We start from the raw sequence: 19,774 nt of genomic DNA, 5'->3' as shown, positions 1-19,774 counted from the left end.
TGTGGTCAACAAAATCACTCCAATCCTCAGTGGTTTTTCGCTCTGCTTGGATAAGTCAGCCAAGAGCTCAGCCATGCAATTCCTCTTCTGCATGTGTGTGCATAAAGTTAATGACGCTATAGTTTCTGGGTGTATAGGATCACAAGTTTTCCAGGGGGCTGGTATCAACATGTGTCAAAGCATTGCTGAGAACATTTAGGTCCTATTTTACCTACTCCAGTAATGCAAAGAGCTCCTAACACTGATTATTACAAGCAGATCATAAAGAGGGAAGAGTTAGTATCAAATCTTGCTTCAGTTATTTGATGTCTTGAGGTCGGCCTGACAGAACTTCTTTTGCACATAGAACACTCTTTATTCTAGTCTCAGAATAACTCAAATGGCATGCTTACAACTTGGATGGTTCTCCAGCAGCAAGCTAGGGTTCTCTGCTGGTACTGTGAGTAACACAGGGATATACATCAGAGTGTAAGATATTAATATTTCTTAAAGACTAAAAGCTGACACATATTTCAGTACGTATTCAAAAGAAAATAGTGACTAACCAAGCAAGTGCAAAGCAATGAGACTTCTCTCAGCAATAAAAAACGACACTGACCTAACCCCCCAAAAATTCCAACCAGATTGATTAAGTCATAGTACAGTTCTTTATCAGCAATAAGAAATTTGTGCCTGTCTGACCTAAAGTATCTGGCCTATCTTTCATGTCTAAGCATTACTTAGCTAAGGAATCAGAACACTGAGACTGCTCTATTGAGTGTTTTAAACATAGGGATTCTGCTGTGGTAGAAAATGGAGAGCTAAACCACAAAAGGAGTCAGCAAACACTGTAGCAAAGACATTCCTAAAATGAAATCCTAAGGGTGTGTTGAAATACATTGCAGTGTGGAGATCCCAAAAACAGATCTGGTAAGCCATTACAGCTCATCACCAGCCACTGTAAACTGGCTAGCAATGTGTTCACGCTGCTCTGGACCCTGCTGTTATCTTCATCAGATATCCTGTGTCCTCTTTTCTAGGTCTGCCATGTGTAAAGTTATCACAATATTCTGTAATGCACAGGGAGATGCATCTGCAAGAGTTTATTACTGTGGTGCAGGAGAGAATCAATAGGTGGCCAAATGGAACTCCTGTTTTGATTTGGTAGTCCCACTCACTGTATGAATGCTACAAGTGGTGCTATTCTGTACAAATGTATGAACAGAAAACAAATTAATTGAGTAGAATTTCAGGGGCAGAGGAGGGAATAATACATAAATTACAGTCTTTTTATAGCTCCTCTGAACTGCAGCTCAGTCTTCTATATTATTGTTGCACCTGAGTGGTAGATTTGATTGGTATGTGGTTTGAATTCAAGCTGCATACAGATTTGTCAGTGACTGAATTTTAAAAATGTCTGGCTTAGACTAACATTTCTCAAGCATTTTATTCAGGAGTGCTTTTTGTCCAGCCGTTCTTGTACTGATCAGAAGTCACAGCATAGACTTACACTTAGAGATGTCACTGTTCCCTTTCATGTTTTTACAGACATTGGTTGAATATGGAGCAAATGTCACCATGCAAAACCACGTGGGAGAGAAGCCATCACAAAGTGCTGAGCGACACGGGCACACCATGTGTTCCCGCTACTTAGTAGTTGTGGAGACATGTATGTCGCTGGCCTCCCAGGTTGTCAAGCTGACTAAGCAGCTGAAGGAGTAAGTGTTTCATTGTTAGCAAGAGGGGCTGATCTTAAAACAATACCCTACTTCAGTTTATTAGCTGTGTCCATTTTCTTCGTCTTATAGATGACATTTTAAAGTTGTATTTCTACCTTATTTCTTATTTTGAAACACAAATTATTCTAATTGCTTGCTTTAATTGTAGATGCAGTTACTGTGGCTTAACATGTCAATATTCTGGTAAGACTCTTAGAAACCATTGGCACTGACCTAACATTGTTCCAGCGTAGATATGTGATCAAGATGTCACAGTCCATGAAAATGACTTCTGATAACCTTATGTTTCGAAGAGACCATATCATTTTATGCAAGTAACGTGTAGCTAATTGTATTGGGTATAAATTACAATACTCTGTTAGCAGGGAAGCTAAAGAGTGGCTTCAGTGAGAACCAGCAAGGGGCTTCCCTTTGCTGGACAGAGCTCTCAGCAACAGACCCACTGCAAGACACAACTAAGCCCCACCTGTCATTCTTGTAGCACCTCTGTGAAAGCATATCTAAAAAAGAGCAGAAAATGCCAGAGAGGAGAAGAAAACAGAAGAGTGACAATCAGAGGGAACAGCAAGGTCAGAGGAGCTGGAGGTGCACCATGGTGAAGAAAGCACACCCCTAAAGGGACTGTGGCCCATGGAGAAGCCATGGTAGAACAGGTACATCCCTTGGAAGGGCTGCAGCCCATGCACAAGCCCAGAGCCAGTGATTTCCTGATTGGAATGCAGCCTGTCAAAGACCCACATTAGAGAACAGGAAAGAGTGGGAAAAAGAGAGCAACAGAGAGAAACTGCTACACGTGAACCCTGACCTGTGCTGCATGTTGGCTTACTGAAAAACTGGGGGTAACCTGCGACAATGACAAGAGGGGAAGAGTGTCTGGAGTGAAGCCTGAGAATGGTGGAGAAGAAGAGCTAGGAGTGCAGATGAATCTGGGAGATAAGTTGAGCTTGGAAAAGGGGAGAATAGGTGTTTTAAATGTCTGTCCTTTTTTGTTTCCCAATACCTGAACCAATAATGAAATATTTATGCTAATTAACCATGAATTAAGTTAAATTCTCCACACTGAATCTCTTTTGCCCATGACAGTCACTGGGAAGCGATCTCCCTGTCTTTACCTTGACATTTTCTCTTTGCAATATCTTCATTCTTTTACATTTGTACTGTCAAAAATACAAACCCTGAACTGAGGATCATTATACCATTTACAGTTTTCATAATTTTACAGCCTGACAATGTTCCCTGGATATGTCAGTGTACCTGGTTGTACTTGGTCCATTTGCTGAGAAAACTGACATAAAGGAAAAAAAATAAACATCGGGCATTTCCCTAGAAGACAGCATTAGCATCTGATTAATATCAATATATCACAAAATATATTTTCCCCATAATTCAGAAAAAAAAAAAAAAAAAGAAAGAAAAATGGTATACACACCAGGAAGTGGAAGTGGCAGCTAAAGAATACCCATGTTTCATTTCTTTTCTGTTCTCACCCAGTACTTGATAAAAGTTTTACCTCTCATATGGAAATAAAGGAGTTGTTATGTAAGTCAGCAGGCTGCTTACTCACACAGAAATAGTCTAGTTGTGACTTTCATGACAAAAGCATTAACACTTTTCCAAGTATCCCCACTGTTACTTTTCCAAGTAACCCACAGACTGCATCCTTAGGAAGTCATTTACATGATTCGTATCTGGCTCCTGATGAGTTTCTTTGCGTGTTTCAGCTGGAGTAAAATCTGCTTCCCTTCAGCAGTCTATTTTTCAGGCTTCAGATTAGTTTTAGTAAGCGCAGCAGCAGCCTGTTCTCCCTCTTCTACACAGAGATGTAAGTCTCTTGTGCAACCCTGTTGCAGCTTACTGAGGCAGTGAAAGAATCTATTTTCTGCTTGAGGGAGCAGCTTCTGCATGGCTATTTGGGCTGCAGGCCTCAGGCCACAAGTGATTTTGATAGAAGCAATTGACCATGTTCAGAGGCTCATGCTCAAGAGCCAGAAAGGATGATGGAGGAAGATTCTTACCCTGTTTTTCAGTCCTCATCCTTCTTAAAAATCCAAGGGGGGTACAAAGTACATCCGTGGAGCATCTTGTCAAGGGGACCTTTATCACAGCAGGAGAATCCACTGGCTGCAACACCTCTGAAAATCCTGAAAGCAGTTCTGAAGATCCTGAAGACATCAGATGGCAACAGATGGAAGTCAAGTTTACTTTCTAACTCTTTCAAATGTACATAATGTAGCTGTTATATAGGAATAACTCCAACTTGGGCAGTTGAGCTGGCTTTCCTGGATTTTCACCACCTACTTCTCCCAGGGCTAATGAACAATGTTCTAGAGACAGAAGAGGAATAGTTTTATCATGATGGATTACCTGAACAGTCAATATCAACACTAAAATCCCTTATGTGCTTCCCAGCCTTCCCTCAGCTTCCAAAATATGAGCTGGTCATGCAATCTCTGTAGTGGTATGGCAAGGTGTGTGCAGGTTGATGGGGTTTTTGGTTAGCTGGAGTTTTTTGGGGTAGAACATGTTATATAGACATATAGTAAGAAACCCAATATAAACTTTATAATGTTAATCTCTTTTTTATTTAGTTAAGCCATTTTATATTCTGCTTTGTGGTGTAGTCATTCTTGTGTTATTTGAAAAAAAAAAGGAGAAATAAGAAAACATGCTGTGAGAGATACTCCAGTAGAGCCCAGTGCCTCAGCCTATTCCTTCTGCAGTTACTGAGCTCCCTGATTTCATAAGGAGGTGGTTCGGGTTCCCAGATGTCTAAGTAGACACAGAAGGGTTCTTACATATTACTCACTGGGAATGTTGTCTAAGGTAAGACCCCCAGAATTTCGCCATCAATTCTAATAAAACAACATTCACCCTCTTACCCATGAAGCTACAGTGATCTTGTCTCCTAAATCAGTCTGGCTTTAATACTTTGCAGTATTGCTGTTCCAAAAAGTTGTGATCCCTTGTTTCCAGTGTTATCTTGGAATATACATATGTATGTTATTTATCTTTAGGGATAGCACTGGCAAGATGTGTGGGTGTCTGTGACTTCTGTACTAACTAGTTAAACTATAAAAATGGAGTAAACTTCAACTCTTCTATCACAATAAATTGTTTAAGAGGAATGTGAACATTAACTCAAGAGGAAGACATCAGAGATTTCTGCTGGAGCTAAAAACATAAAAAACTGTTAGCTGCGTTATTTAGATATTTAGAAATAGAAATTGAAGGAATGATAAAAGGAAAAAGATAACAGATAAATTGCATCACAACGTAATCTCAAATGAAAATTTCCCTGGCTCTTATAGGAGAGTATCTGGGGAGCTGCAATATAATCCAATGTTGACAGATGGTAGGAGTCATTTTAAAATAGTCTAAGGAAGTGCGTAGGCCAAAGGAAGGAAGATGGAAAGTTAAAGGAAGAAGGATCTACATAAAGCATAGCTGTATTGTAAAATGCAAGGCAGTATGTCAAGATCACACCTTTATTTCTGGAGCACTTTTCAAACTCACTTTGATATATTAAAAGTAAAGCATTTGTTTTCTGCCAGTCCTGCAAGTACAACCTCTAGTCTAAAAAGTGATCTGGATCCTTTCTGGCTTTGACATTGCCAGTATAAAGACTGCATTTGAAACTCAGCTAAATCGTCTGCTGATGGCATGTGAGCTAGGAAAGTGTCCAGCTCACTGGTAGAGAACTGCCTTAGTTCTGCAGATGCAACTGCATAACATATATTACATACAAAAACATATTACTTAGACAGCAACAGATGCACAGCCTAGGAGAAGCAGATAAAAAGTCATTTTCCCACGGTCATTTGGTCAGGACCAGGGAATAAAACACAGTGTAACAGTTCTGTTTCAGGTGAAAGATAGCATAAGTACAGTGATAAAAATCTCTAAATCCCTAGTTTTCTAGAAGTTTTCCAATAATTCTGTCTGTGTAGTGTTTAGACGCACTGGAAATTACAGATCACTAAACAAGATTGAATGTTATCTGTGGTGGTCAACAAAAAGGGGTGTTTTGACATGAGAATAGAACGTCTGAATTGTATGGGACCAGGGAAAAGAAGACCTTTTTGTGGCAAATTGATCTGTCATTCTTGTAGAACTACTTGAGGATTTCAGGTTGTAATGCTCAACTGAGTCCTTCCTAGGGAAATAAGTATGTTACAGGACAACAGATGTGATTACACATGATAAATGGTAAATGGAGTTTCTACTATGGATATCACTCTCATATTACTAACAATTTTTAGGTACTATTGCAATTTTTTAAGTGTTGGTCTCTAAAGTTACTTGCAAAACAGCGTAGATCACAACACCACCCTGAAAGTGATAAACTGCGGTAGGTATAGCCCTGGGATAAGGTGGATGCAGAGCCCAGGTACAACCTTTGGTAAGGTTGGGCAACAAGCAGATGTGACACAGACATCATATACCTAACTCCATCCTGCAGCTGAAGTTTGGACCAGTCCTTTCCTGTGGGCAGAGACTTCTCTCTGAGTTCATTTGCAAATAGAAAGGGAGAGAGCCGTTGCCTGAGCTGTTGCTCAGCTGATAAAGGCCATCCACCGAATGTAGGAAGTGACTGCTTAATCTGTGCACTTTCTATTCTTTTCCACAAACAAGTAAGAAACAAGTTTACCATACTTTTGTGTCTGTGAGTCACTCAGTTTCAATTCACTGCTGCTTATGATCACATACTTGTCCTTACATGAAGTTTTAGAAATAATCTGACAAGTGAGTTTCTCTCAGTTGTTCTTGTACAGTGATTACAAAATGTCAGCAGAGATTCAGACAAAAACACAAACTCTCTGTGTTCTTATTTATAAGTTCTCTATTCGCTACATAAAGTACAGGTGAAGAGGACTTCTTTCTTTAATACAAAATTGAAAGGGTAGTATCAGTTTTCCTGTAACTTACTTATGCAGTCAGTTTTACAGTTTGAGGTACACAGTCTTACATTTTCTTGCAGGCAGACTGTGGAACGTGTAACATTACAGAACCAACTCCAGCAGCTCTTAGAAGCCCAGCGGTCGGAGGGCAAGTCACTGCCCACGTCCCCAAGGTAAGGTGGCTGGAAATGTACTGCAGCGTGGATTTGCACACTTTCATAATATATTGGTTATCAGGAAAAGCTGTGATCTGGCTAAATAGCAGACGTGTTGTGTAAAGAAAATGTAAGGGTTTTACCTCATGGACTCAAAGCTGAGCTTCTAGAATTTGACAGTGAGTAATGATAAATGCTGGAAATTTCTGAGTACAAACCAAATAGTCCCAGCTTCCCAACAGGATGAAAGCAAATTTTGTAGTGGAATGTAGGATATTTTGCATTAAATAACAGGAGAAGATCCTAGAAACCCCTAGGAAAGCTGTAAAGTTTGATGTTTTGGTGGTCTCTCATACATTACTTTTAGCAGTAAGTTATAAAGCCAGTTATCAAAAACAACTACTTTCATATTAATGAGGCTCCTTGTACTCATTAAATCTTTTACCTGCTTTAGCTTGCGTAAGAAGTCAAAACTCTGGAAACTTCATGTGTTGTTTACATATCCTGTCAGAAGTCACAGAAAGAAACACAAGTTAAGTTTCAAACACTAAAGAGGAGGATGGTAAAGACAGAGGACTGGATCTCTCTGACAGGGTGATGCATGGAAGCAGATGAAGCAAGCATGACTTCACTCTCACAGAAATCTGAAGATGACTTGGAAAGAAATGAAGTAACTCACATACAAATAGAGATTTATCGGTTTATCCTTTTTTTAAATCCATTTTCCCCTCTGGAAGACATACACAATGCTGCTTCTTGTTTCAGAGTTGTTAGGGGGCTACATATATGTGAAACTATAAAGCCAGCATAAAAGCTTCTGCAGCCATTGATTATCACAGCTTTGGGTCATCAAGTATGAACTTGCAGGGTCAATGACTGCTTTTTTTCAATTCTCACAGAATCTCAAGCATTTTTCTGTGCAAGTGCTCCATGGCCCTGAATTTCATGTGTCACTGTTTCAGAGAAGTGCAAACAGTTACAGCTGTAGATAACAAAGATATTGGGATTGGAGATGCATTTGTGTAAAGGAACTTCAGCTAGAAAAAGGGCTGTAAACTCCAAACTCCTGCTGAAGTACAAAACCACACTGGAAAGAGGGGGTTTTTGCCTTTTTTAAGGAATCTTTGTCTTCCCTGTCTGCCAGCTCAACAGCAGCAATGGGACCGAAGCTTTCCAGCTCATTTGTTTTCTGTGATTTTTGCTGACTGATCTTTCCAAGTGGTCTCTTATCTGAGTTCTGGGGAGCACCAGGACTGTTTTACTTTCAGTATCAGATAAGATCAGGTGAAAGCAGATCCCTCATCATTCATTATTCCTGTAAAAGGGCAGGCTTCAACATCAGTTTAGTTAAGTGAGCAAGTCTGAAAATTACACTCTGTTTATTTTATTTCATAGCTGGCTACTACTTTTCCATCTAGTTGGAACTCACTCATAGATATTTTCATCATCCAAGGAGGCAGTAGCAGATCTAAGAGAACTTATCCCTGTTACTAGGAATGTGTGCTATAGATAAATGCATGTTCTTCACTGTCTGTTTAGGTTTGCCACAGGAAAAAAAAACATAAAATTGATTGAAAATGAGGTGTTTAATATAGGCATGTGAATTTTGTACACTATGAGAACTATGGACTCAGGAGAGCAGAAGGTGCTTGCCTGCCTCACACGAACCTAAATTTTCTCACCTTGTCCTTGCTTAGAGGAAAAGTGGTCTAAAGTAAAAACGTGAAGTGTTATGAGCTCTAGCATATGTCGCAGGAAAAGAAAAGGTCTCTGCAATTTACATTCTTTGCAAATCAGTCATTGTTGAAATTGCTGTTTCCGTCTGTAAAACAGTTGGGGTTCTAAATTTACTTTATTCTATTAGTATTGAAATAAATTCATGTCACCTTTCTCTTGCTTTTCAGTATTTCATATCTGAAAAGGTTTTGAGTGCAAATTGCCCTGACTTTTTATGAGGTCTTATATGGTTGTTATTATTAATACCAGCTGAAGTTTAGATTTATGAAATCATTGCTATGCAGAGAGGTGGTACTTTTACAGACTTAGAATAAGCTACTTTTGTATTATGACGCGACTTGGATAGTAGGCATTTAGCCTTTTGGTGCTTTTTAGCATGTCAACTCACACAAATAGGAGTAGTTTTTCTACAGTTCTCCTCATGAAGTCATATTTGGTGTTTGAATAACCATTCTAAGTTCTGATTTTAAGGAGGTATTTTTCATAAGAGGAAGCAAACATACTCAAATTCTAAATAGGAGTGGAAGCAGGGTTATATCCTTCTCTATGTAATCTTTGCTGTGGCATCACAGTAATGAATTCCATGTGAGTAGCGATGAAAAGGATAAGTAAAAATAAACTGAGACAGACGTATACACCAGAAATGGTAGTTTCACATTTTAGATGTGCCTTAATGTTGCTGTGATATTTCCTCTTTTTTTCTTTAAGCTTGCCGTCATCTCCTTCTTCTGGCAAACCCCAGTGGAAACCATCTGAAGCAGATGAATTGTCTCCACCAAAAAGTAAATTGAGCACCCAAGATAGTATTCAGATCCTTGGCAGCTTGGGAACATCTAGTCGTGCTCGATCTAAGATAAAAGATGAGGACTCAGATAAAATCTTGCGCCAGTTGTTGGGAAAAGAAATCTCTGAAAATGTCTGTATGCAGGAAAAGCTGACTTTGGAATTTCAGGATGCTCATGCATCCTCCAAGAACGTGAAGAAGATTTTGCCAGAGAAAAGGGAGTTGAAGTTAGCCCGACTGAGACAACTGATGCAGCGGTCTCTCAGTGAGTCTGATACAGATTCAGCTAATTCTGAGGAGCACAAGAACACCCCTGTGAAAAGAACTGACAAACCAAGACCTCAGCCTATAGTGGAGAGCGTTGAGAGCACAGAGAGTTTGAACATGATGCTTAAGAAACACACTTCCACAGCAGGACGGCGCTTTCCTTTTGGTATCAGGGTCTCTAAGTCTGTGGATGGCCACAGTCCTTCCCCTACTTCGGAGAGCAGCGATGCGGATAATGAAGCCCCATATCAGTCTGGTACAGTACCTCAGAACCAGTTTTGTGAGGACAACCCTCCGTCCAGCACAGACAGTGCCACTGCCCAGAAGGTTGCCACCAGCCCTAAGAGTGCTCTCAAGTCCCCATCTTCAAAGCGCAGAACCTCTCAAAATTTGAAACTTCGAGTAACTTTCGAGGAGCCTGTGGTGCAGGTGGAACTAGCAGAGTCAGAACTAAATGAGGAAAAGGATAAAGACCGGAGCAAAGGACTCACGCGGGCTCCAGCCAGCTCTGGGGAGTATGCAGGAGACCAGCTGAAAAGGCCTTTTGGAACCTTTCGGTCCATAATGGAGACACTGAGTGGCAACCAAAATAACAACAACAACTGTCAAACAGCAAACCTCATCAAAACCTCCTCAACACTGCCTTTTACCTCACTAGGAAGGAAGACAACAGAAAGCAAGGGAAATCCAGCAGTTGTCTCAAAAGGAAGAACCAAGACAGTGAGTGCACTGAAAGGAGGGGCCTTTTTTCCTTGTCTCATTAAGTAATGCATAAGTGTGACAGCTTCTTCCTTCTGCCTTTCTATAGCAAAAGGAGGCACACAAATACTTTATTGTATTTGACCTACAGAAAGTCCATCCACTTTTTAGATTTGGAAGAATTTTCCAAGGAGTGGCAGGAATTGCTTATGTACAGAGTCTGTATTCTTAGGGCACATGATCCACATACTCTGTGTTGAAAGCTTTCCACAGAGATGTGATTCACATGGAAATGATGTTTGGTGTTGCACTGAGTGACAAAACGTACAATGAGAATGTCAGTCTTGAACCCATGGGACTCCTGAGGTATAAATAACTGAAGAATTAGCCCTGTCCTGTCCTGTCCTATAAATACTGATGAGGCCAACAGAATAAGAAATATAACAAGGAAAAATTGCAGAAATGGTCCTTCCTGCTTCTCTGGGAGCCACAGCCAACCCTAGGTGTTGAAGCTGTCAGCAGCAAGTCCTCTGTGACCACCTTCTCCTCATAGCACAGAGTCTTCTTGTGTCAGAGCATATGGTTGGGCCTGTCACAAAACGTACTGGATCCAGATCTTCCCCTCTCTGCAGTGAACAGAGTCCCTTTTCTGGGATCCCAAGGGAAAGAGGGGTGTTTGCAGTTAAGAAGCTGGTCCTCTTGTTTAAAAGAAAGGAGAAAATACTTTGAACAAATGCATCTTTCAAGGCTTTAGGTCATTGGTTGCACTTGAAGACCTCAAAGGTCTTTTCCAACCTAGTGATTCTATATTGAATAGAAAGAGTCAGATGTAGTGGGTTTTGTGTAGTGTAGTGTGGGTGCAGTATTTTTGTGGAATGGAGAGAAGTGTGAGCATCTGGAGATACAATAGAGATGAGTGAGAGGGAATGGTTGATGATTTAATCCTCTGTGGAAGACAGGGAGGGAAGACAGGTGGATAGAAAGACATGAGGGGAAAGAATAATTTCAACATAATAAAAGCATAAAGCAGGCCAATAGGAGGAGGAGCAGCAGTAATGAATTATATACTGTAAAAAGTATGACAAGGTAATGGGAGAAAAACACAGGAAAATCTTAGGCAAGGAGGAGGCAAAAGAAACAGTGGAAAGAGACAACTGGGAAATAGTGAATAGCCCATATTAGTGGGTGCTGTTAGACCAGTAGTGCTATAGCAGACTTAAATGAAATTAAATGAAACTACATGAAAAATTCAAATGACATCTAAAGGGCTAAATTGAAGTGGGACTGCATTTCTTAAAGTTTACTCAGAATCACAATATGAACTACTATGATTTGAGTCTTTAAAGACATGCACCATCTAGTCAAACAGCCAATTTAACATAAAAGTATTTTTAAAACACAGTGGCTTTTCTTTTCGAATGAGTGATTCAGATTTCCTAGTGACAGGGGAAAAGACAGTCTGTCTTCAAAGATGTTCTGATAGGTTGCAAGGCCATGAGCAGATTTTGTAGTTCCCTAAGAAATTTGAAGGATTGTATGAGGTAATTCTAACAGTATTGATGCTTGCACTGTAAAATGCTTGTTCTGTGAAAAGGCCATGTTTGCATGTCACTGCTGCCAGCATCAGAACTGTGGAAACAATAACGTTTCATACCAACCCAAAGGACCACAGCACATATCTCAAAGAGGTAACAGATTCAGGTGCAAAAAGATATCATCTAAAATGTTCCTGTGGCTGTCTGACTGCATGTTTTAGTGGCTCTTCATGTTATGCATGTGGGAAACCTTGTGCATGCTCTTAACTGGTATGATGTTGTACTTCCTTAGGATCCTTACTTCAGCTACACCAGTCTTTCTTCTTGCACGCTGAATGAAGAACTTCTGTGTAACTATGCTTGGTATGTGCTTATGCATGGTAATGTTTAGCATCTCTGTTGCCTTCTTTTCTCAAATTGTATGTTTGTTAACACTGTTTGTAACTGAAACACTGGAATCAATTGATTCACAAGAAGGGAAGTAGATGAATATCTGAATTCCTAGAAAAGCAGAAATTTATGATGGATTTCTGCTGATGTCACTATTGAACTGGCTACGGGATTTCAGTTCCAAGCAAGTACAAAAAGTATTCATGCTCATAAATCGACCAGAGTGTATAGCAGACTTTGGCTGAGTATTCTGCCTCTGTTGAATAAAACTCAAGTACCAGATGAGAATGGAAATTAAATTTCCTCTCATGAGAAGAGCAAAAAGATCACAGTTCATCTTGAAATAGAGAATACAGGGAACATGAAGCAGAATGCTGTACTTTAAGTCTAAGTGGTCTTCTATTTTCACACATTTTTCTTACTCTCCCTTAGACTTTGAAGTTAAATCTGTTTTTTAAAAGTCTGATTAACTCTGACTATATTTAAATTCCTTAAGTTAGTCCTGTTCCATCAGGGCTATTCAGGCAGGTAGAGACCAGTCCCTCAATTCCATAAAGATATGTTGGAAATAAACAACACTTGACAAAATGTTTGTTTATTTAATAAGCAAATGCTTTCTTAAAAATGACCTGTCATTTTCTCTTAACACTCACAAATTCCTAGCTTCTTTTTCTGTTAAACTGACTTGTAAAGTTACTTTGACGTTAGTTGTTCTGCAGTTCAAGAGCCTAAGTTACTTTCAAGTTAGTGTTTTCTAAATATCTGATACATGGAGGAAGAGGGGTCCGTTCACTAGTTTTCTATTGCCAGGACCTTCCCATACTTAAAAACTCAATTTCTGTAATGGAAATATGAGTCTTGTTCAGAAGCTATTGGCACAGTGTATGTGAAACCAGAAACAGTAGAGATTTCCAAGAGGTTTCATTCTCTTCTGAAAACAAAGAGGGAAACTCCTGTGCAGAAAACTGGATAGCAGCAGTTTGAGGGAGCATCAGCAGGCAGCTTCCAGTCAAAACATCCAGCTGCCTGTCCAGATCGTAGAGTAATGCAAAACAATTAATCTCATCCTTATGTTGGAGCCATGTCCCAGATGTAGGCAGTTGTTGTAATTTGGCACTTGCTCTGTGTGACTGCTCTTGTGTGAGGAATGTGGCAATGTGGCATTTCCCCAGAAGCGAGAGACAGGGAAAGTCGGGCTGCCACTGCAGGGCTGAGGCGTCACCTGCTGGGAGGGTGATGGTTGGGCATGAACTCCGGGCTGTCCCTCCAGGCACTGCTGGTCCAGGCACCATGTCCTAAAGCTGCCCCCATGACCATGGACACATGGAGAACCAGAGAGTCGGAAACAAGGAGCAGAGTGCACTGAGGCCGCAGCTTGAGGAGGCTGTTACAATACCCATAAATTTGGAAGTCAAAGTTTGTGGCATGAGATTTCCAAATATCACATAAGAACGGAAGTTGTATTGTGCTTTTCAGAAATCGGGACACAGACCTGAAGGTTCTCAGAGCTTCTAAGACAGCCTTTGTAATGACCTTTAGCATCTGTTGTGATTTTTGAACAGCAGAATGGGTACCAGTCGTTAGTCAACTGCATGATGTCCAGTAGGTGTGACATTTAAGTCTTAAAAGAATGTCACCGTTGTGTGCACTACAGGCTCCTGGACACTGTTTGAATTTTCCCTGGATAGTCTAGGGACTCTGTAATTACCATTTCAGAACTATTTTGAAAAAAAAACTTCTTTGGAAAACAGTACAGTCTTTGGTGGTTTAAACCTTTATAGATTGTTATATTGGGCAATTATGTTTCTGAACACAGTCCCCAAGCCCATTTTGACACTACACCCTTATAATAGGGGATTTTATTAGCAGTTTCTGAAGTCTGAAGTCATTATACAAAATCTACCTTCAGTGAGATGACTTTCCTGTCAACTAGTTTCCAGCATCTTTTTCTTCAGCTTCTGTTCTTTTCATTTATTTTTTTTTTCTTTTCATTCAAAACACCCAAGTACATTAAGGCTTTGTAGTTTACTTTTTCAAGTTGGTCACAGCTTAATAGTAGAGGACTGCAGTAAATTTTTAGTGGCCTTTTGAAATTTGATTCACCCTATTTTTCTTAAAGTCTTGGAGGAAATTTTAGATGTGCAAGATGGTTTGGGGTATTTTTTCCTCTTTTGGAAGGATTAGCTGGTTTTTGCATATTGCGACTCCAAGCAAATACTTGTAGGTTTTTTTCCATCTTACATATATGCCGATGAACAGTTCTTTCCCACACTTTAAATCATCTGAGATCTGCATTACATTAAAATAAGCAGTAAAACCCTGTATTAGGTACAGCTATCAACAGCAAAAATTGCTTCCTACATGGTGGCACTCAACAGAATCCACCATCAAATATCTGTCAGGTAGTAAACTGGGCATGCTTCTAAACCAGCGAGTGACTCTAACCTAATCCATATCCCACTGCCAGGCCTAATGCTGGATAAATTACAACTTCAAATGTATCCTCCAGAAAAAGAATGCTTATATGTCTAACAAAATAGTAACAATTCATACTAGTAGAGTATAACTTGAACACAAAAGTAACTGTCTCAGAAAATTTACATTTGTTCCCTTGTGTGCTATTACGATCATGCACCACTGCTTGTTGCATGAGAGGATGTAGTAGTGGTGATACAGGCACTAGAAGATGTTAAAAATTTAATTAGGAATGTGGTTGCTAGTTAGCAATAATAGTACATTTGGTATTTGGTATTGGTAATACATTTTTTCCAGGTCAGGAGACACAGTTGTAAAAGGCTTTGTTACCTAGAGACATCTGCATTAGCTAAAAATGTTCCTCTTTGAGGTCTCATTGCAACTGTAGAGCTGCCAAAGGGGGTCTTTGGTGTGCCTACTGAGCCTCTAGATGGGGGACTCACCCACAGGATCTTTCAGCACTGCAAGCCTAAGCTGGTGCAGCAGGTAAATCTTAGCCTTAGAAAGCATCCTTTAGAAAAGCGACATGGTTAATGCTATGATAACAGCAATCCATGTTAAGTGCCAAAATGTAGGTGTAGCAAAGAGTTAAGTGCTCCTCTTTTTCCTCCTCAGACCCATTCCTGCAAAATCTGTTTCGCCTGGCTCAATTCTGTGTGTTTTGCTCTTGCATTGGATATGTGACAACTGTGATTTAGATGAATGAAGGGGATTTTAAAATGAAATGATCACTAATGCCCTTCTTACTAGGACCCAAAACTATGGTCCATGAGGTCAGCTTCTGTTAAACCCTGAAGTAACCATCAGCTTATCTAACCATCCTAAGTATAAGTTTCTTGGGAATATTTGGTTCTTTGTGATGGTTGTAGATTGAAATAAAGCTATTCTGGCTTACAAGAATCAAGCTCACCAATATGGGAATTAAAGGCAAACTTCTTCATAAACATACTCTTGCTCTCACTCTAGCATCTGTCCTTTGCAGCAGCAAACCATCTAGTCTTGATTGGATTGTAGGAGTTTTGCTCTTCAGTAGTAATAAGTAAAAGTGAGGCTCTTAACTGGTTTGAAAACTGCTGTGGACTGGATGCTTAGTTGACAATCAGTTGGAAGGTTAATTGAAGAGAAGGGGAACATACTGGCAACTCAGAACAAGAACATATGAAAGAAAGTGAAGAAAATGAGAGCTACAAATATGTTGTGCATAATTTTTCTACTCTAACTGGCAAGCTGTCATTCAAATCTCCTACACAATAGATAGATAGATTTATTTCTTTCTGATGATTATTTATGAGGACAAGATAATTCTATTACAGGCAGAGTCAGAAACCAATAGGATATGTCTAATGTTTGTTGTAGTGAATCTTTTTGTCACTGTGATATTTTCTCTAAGGTGCAAGGAATTCTTTGATGTTCTGTGCATTATTACCAGAACATTACAACAGCACTCTATTTAGTGCTGGGACTTAAAAAGCTCCTCATCATCCCATTGGTTTCCAGGTTTGATTTCAAAATGGAAGTTACAACTCAGAAAAAATCCACAATATTAAAAAGTATTTTGTGTAGTACGTCTGGAAAAATAAGCCCAGAGAAAGATGAATTCAGATTTCAATACATGCAAATGGAACAAAACAGGGTAAAAAAACACAGTGCCAACCCCTCTATATTTTCAGTGTTACCGCTGAGTAATTTTCTTCTTTTTTTTCTCCAGGCATGATGACATCAACTGGAAAATCCAGAAATCTGAGAGTCAAAACAGTGCTGAAGAGCCAGAGCTGCAGGAATTCTTCCTCTAAACCACATCATGATGTCTCAGTTTGAAATACCTGAAGTATAGCCTTTTGAAACACTAATAGGAGACATACCACTCACCAGCAAAACAACAGCTGTTAGGATGCCTTAATTTTTATCAGTTAGACCATATACAAATCTTTTTTATGATATGTGTGTATATGTAACTTGTTTGTAAGCGATGCTGTGTAAAGGCATGGGTGAGCAGAAGTAACAATTTGGAAATTGTTATGACACTTGCAATTGCCAAAATGTTTGTTAGGCCACAGAACACATTTTGTACTTTGTGTCTTGCATGGATATATTGTCATATATCTTTATTTCCCTTTGTCAACAGCATATACTGTCAAAATTCCAGCCAGGACCCTGCCTGAGCAGCTCCTCAGTGAGACCAAGGCAAAAGCATTGACTTTTTTTTGAGTATGTTTTGTCTGTTGTTATTTCTATTTTTTGTAAAAAGGAAATAAAGAAGGTGTTAAGAGGACACACTGAGTGCAGATACTTCCTATACTTCATTTCCTCTTTTGAGCTCTAAGTTTTTTATTGTTCTTTCTGGTGTTCATTTGATAATTAGACGACATCCAGTTTCCGGATTTCAGTTCAGTCAATTAGTTGTGTCAAGAGCCACTTTAATGTATAGTGGTCCTTCATCAGCTTTAAAACATTTAGAAATAAAAAGTATAAATGCAATTTTAAGTTACCAATTACTGCTACTTGCCAAACACTGGCAGTGTGCTCAGCTTTGTTGAAATTACTGCATAAGCTGCTGAAACTCTAGTCCACATTCTCTTAAAGGTGCCATGATCCCTTTATTGAATGTTCTTTTAACTTTTCAGAGAAAATGAATTAATTCACTTTGTTTCTGATAAACTATGAGCACATTCTTTAAATGTGTCCTACAGCACAACATCCAAAGGCACACTACTAGGCAATCTTGTCACATTTATTTATAGCAAATATGTGTGTATATATTTGCTTTATTTTGATTATATTGATTTATTTCCATTTGAAGGCTGCTACAGTTTGCTGAGAAAGATCCAAATTAATGAGGATTTATTTTGCTGACTGTTCTAATAGAACATAGGGAAGTCAAAGGAAGTTTGCCAAGGAAATTTTTTATTTGTCACAAAGACAGTCATAGAATCATGAAGTGGTTAGGGCTGGACAGGACCTTTGAGTTCCAGCCTCCCTGTAGTGGGCAGAGACATAAAAATTATGATATTGTGATGATTAAATTCCTGCAAATGCAGAACTACTAACTAAAAAAATGAGGATTTTGATTAACTACAATGGAGTTGCTTTCTGTGCAGTTTCTCTTGCCTTTTTTTTTTTTTTTTTTTTGCTGTGTTTATCTTGACTGTTGAGCTTCATTTATGGTCAGTGAGGAGAGAGAAACTTCCTGAATATCATTCCTTCTACCTATTAGATACATCTTTTTTGCCGGGAGAACCAGCTCATCCCTTCCTATCTACTACAAGGGAGCTAAGATAGTAAAGCTATTGGAATAGTTACTTAGTATTTGGATATCTTTAATTAGGTGAGATAAATGTCTTTCTTTATGTTAGTCTTCAGAGCGATGTCACATTTGGCCACACAGCTTGCATGGACCAAGATGTCTGAATGCCCCAGACCTACCCTGTTTGTAGGCTTTGGGTACGCACAGAGTACTACTGGATAATACAGGGCCAACTGAGACATCAGAAAAACAAACAACAAAAAAAACCCAAAACCAAACAAAAACCAAAAACTAACCAAACAAAAAAAAAAAAAACCCAACCAACCAAAAAAACCCAACCAACCAACCAAAAAATCCCCAACCACATACACACACACATACACACAAAAAAAATCCCAGCCCAAACAACATGAAAAAATAAAAGCCTGTACTTGCAGAAATGAAATTCAGAAATTCTTTCCACAGTTCTTATCTGCCATTTGGCAACACTGATTTTTTAGCTAAAGTGATAAACCTAGCACTCTAGCTGACCTGTTTAAAGAAACAACCAAACCTCCAAAAATATCTGTGAGCCAGGAGCAGCAATACCTCTAACTGGGCCTCCTGTCATCTGTGTGCATATGAAAAATCTGAATGCAAAATGAGAAGAGACACATGTGCTGCAATTGCGAGAGTGGTGAAAGAGAGCTAAAAAGGAAAGATTCTGTGTCTGGTAGATGGGCTTGAAACAAGCTGGAAATTTGCGTTTTTGAGAATGTGAAGAGAGTTGACTGTGTTCATGTGAATGGCAGAAGCAGCAATCCTGCTGAGTGGTCTTGACTGACTGGAGATGTGCAAAGTCTGCCACAGTCTGTAGTATCTAGCTGAAGCAGGGGATAAAAACTGAGTTTCATTGAGAGGATTTGAAGTAGACCAAGATGTAAATATTGTCAAACCCTGGAAGTAAGAAACTGCCTACTCTAAAGACTGAGGATTTAGCAGTTACTTGCTCTCTTCAATGTAGCGATTTCCAAAGTATATTCTTATACAGCATGTGGAGAGTCAAATTATGCAAGTAACCTAGGGCAATGCAGATTACTACATGAGAAAAGATGATGCCAGGAGATGTTTGGGGTCTGTGGTTAAAGATATCCATGGCTCCTGAGCACATTGCAACAGAAAGATATTTTGGGGCAAGCTTGTGCAGAAGGGAGTTTGATGTAAGCATGGAAAGTAGCGTCTGGAAGGCTTAAGGTGAACTCATGTTATATTTTGCTGATTTTGTTGTTCCTAATTTGTAGTCCCTTTCTTACCTAGGGCCCCAAAGCCTGCACATGGTACACTCTGATGTCATGCCTATTAGAGAAACGCTGATTCTGTGATCTTCAGCTGGCTGATGCCTGTGTGCTCTGCATATTTGTATCCTTAGCAGCTATAAAATCCAGGTGCCATTACTCCTTCTGTTTAGTTTATAATCCTCCAAGCATATCCCTTCTGGCATGAGTCTAAGTCAGGCTTCTGTCAGCAAAGCATAAGGATTTCCCAGGGCAGAAGAGATGATCAGGGATTTCCACCAAACATCTTCAGAAAATATCACTTACCCACAGCTTTCAACAGGAACATAAACCCCTTATGATTACAGCTCTTGCATAAAAGGTCCTCCTTCATCCACTCAGAAATTTTTGTTCAAAGAATTCAGTCATTTGCTAATGAACCAATGTGTGTCCTAGTAAAACTGTGTCTGTGGACATCACAGACACAAAGAATAACTTTTCATGATCTGTCACTCAGAAGATGTCAGATGTGTTTAGCCTTCAGTTCTGTACCAAAGGTGATAGACAGGGTGCCAGACAGCAGTAATGAATTCCCAATTTCAGGTAATCTCTGACTCTC

The 19,774-nt window shown here is 39.5% G+C and overlaps 1 protein-coding gene across 2 annotated transcripts in view; it reads left to right on the top strand.

Annotated features, from left to right (window-relative positions):
• The window catches only part of LOC104690455 (synuclein alpha interacting protein), an 88,238-nt gene extending 71,308 nt beyond the window's left edge, over window positions 1–16,930 (top strand). The window contains exons 8-12 of one of the 2 annotated variants that reach the window (XM_039567315.1): window positions 1,528–1,697; window positions 6,697–6,789; window positions 9,217–10,279; window positions 12,086–12,156; window positions 16,367–16,930. In XM_039567315.1, coding sequence (XP_039423249.1) covers window positions 1,528–1,697; window positions 6,697–6,789; window positions 9,217–10,279; window positions 12,086–12,156; window positions 16,367–16,451 — 1,482 coding nt within the window. In that variant the 3' untranslated portion in view covers window positions 16,452–16,930. The remainder of the gene's footprint in view (window positions 1–1,527; window positions 1,698–6,696; window positions 6,790–9,216; window positions 10,280–12,085; window positions 12,157–16,366) is intronic. The other variant, XM_039567316.1, reaches the window with a different exon arrangement.
• Window positions 16,931–19,774: the final 2,844 nt, after the last annotated feature.

Source organism: Corvus cornix, chromosome Z, assembly GCF_000738735.6.
Source record: "Corvus cornix cornix isolate S_Up_H32 chromosome Z, ASM73873v5, whole genome shotgun sequence".
In the NCBI taxonomy this organism is placed as follows: domain Eukaryota; kingdom Metazoa; phylum Chordata; class Aves; order Passeriformes; family Corvidae; genus Corvus; species Corvus cornix.
This window is presented reverse-complemented; position numbering and strand designations above follow the sequence as displayed.